This window comes from Buceros rhinoceros, unplaced genomic scaffold (assembly GCF_000710305.1).
Source record: "Buceros rhinoceros silvestris isolate BGI_N320 unplaced genomic scaffold, ASM71030v1 scaffold10366, whole genome shotgun sequence".
NCBI lineage: Eukaryota > Metazoa > Chordata > Aves > Bucerotiformes > Bucerotidae > Buceros > Buceros rhinoceros.
This window is the reverse complement of record NW_010419330.1, coordinates 3,145-4,625: the sequence shown is the minus strand read 5'-3', so window position 1 is coordinate 4,625 and position 1,481 is coordinate 3,145. Positions and strand designations below refer to the sequence as shown.

At 42.5% G+C, this 1,481-nt stretch overlaps 1 protein-coding gene across 1 annotated transcript in view; it reads right to left on the bottom strand.

The window, feature by feature from the left end:
• Positions 1-419, bottom strand: part of FHDC1 (FH2 domain containing 1) — a 30,786-nt gene extending 30,367 nt beyond the window's left edge. Inside the window, exon 1 of the mRNA XM_010138872.1 lies at positions 9-419. Within this exon, the coding sequence (XP_010137174.1) occupies positions 9-419 (411 nt within the window). The remainder of the gene's footprint in view (positions 1-8) is intronic.
• Between the last annotated feature and the right edge of the window lie 1,062 nt (positions 420-1,481).

Below are 1,481 nucleotides of genomic sequence, written 5' to 3'. Positions count from 1 at the left end.
TCGTCCTGCTGACCAAAAAGTTCCTCAATTGTCTTTGTATCAATCTGATACTGTGGTCTTGCAGCAATCGTCCAGATATTGTTTTTACCACGGACTTGTTCTTCAGGGATAGTTTTCCAGAAAAAGCTCCGCATTCGTTTTTTTTTGCCATGGTTGTCATGCCCATTTATCAGCTGTGGAGGCAGAGGTATGTTTGGCCCAGGCAGTGGAGGAGGGGGTGGTGGTGGAGGTGGCATCGCCGGGGGGAGCGGAGGGGCTGGGAGTGTCCCTGTGAGGGGACATGGCAGAGGGGGCGGTGGTGCTGCAGGCTGAGAAAGTTGAGGTGCCGTCGTCGTATCCTCATTCATTAATCCCGTTGCAACTGGAATAGCCCCATTTTCTTTATCATTGACCAAGGAGAGACAATTCATAACATGCATTTTATGGCCTCTCCAAAGCGGAGAGTGTTACTTCCTTGGATCAGTTTGAAACATTGAATAGCGAGCGCAGCAGCAACTGATAATCACGCTCTCTCACGCCCTAGTCTGCCAGCAGCAGCAACACAAGAAGGGACTGTACCATCTTCACAACCTACAACAAAGGACAATAGGGAGACTCAGACCAGGGAGACTGGATATTGTCCCTCGCACTGAAGAGACACTAAAATTAAAGTCTAACAGCTATCAAGTTTTTAATCCGGAAGGGAAAAATAGTGAATCAAAAGTCTTTTCCAGGGCAATTATATAAAATTTATCCACACCAAGATTTCAAATAGCTGTGGGTACCTAGGTTTCAAGAACGCATACAAAGTATCTCTTAAATCACCCACAGAAGATACCGAACCCATCTATTAACTTCAGTTCAGTACAATTTGTAAGAGAATATATTTATCTCAAATTATTAAAACACACAAGTATAATTCGACTCCTAATCTTAGTTGGTTTTTGTTTTTAAAAGGTGATTACACACAGTTAGAAAATACAAGTACTAACTACGGTACTAACTAGATCAAACAGACCCTGTTTGAATCCTTTTAATTCATGGCTTATATCCAAGCTGCATTAAGATAATGAACCATATGTCAGTAATTTAACAATCTACCCTAAGGTACTGCTTTTTTGCAGTCATATTTTTCACACAGCTGTCAATAAGGGAAAACCAGTGCGCAATCCCTAAACTCTCTACACTCACGGAGCATAAACTCACAGTATTTGCATTTTACCGCTACTGGTCTGGTTACACTACCTCCCAAAATGCACTAAGCGAAGACAGACCTCAGATTGGTCAAGCTGCCCCTTACAATTTACTTCACTACCTAGGTGAACAAAGCCAGCTGAATAAGCAGGAGGAGAAAGGATAGAGGAACAGCAGCAGCGGCAGAACAGCAACCTACACATCCTAAGCGTTGTACGTATGCAAAGCTTTGAATATTTAGGAAAGCTTTTACATCTAGATTACCTCATGAAGCAGCTTAACAGGAATCACAATAGTTTTAAGCAATT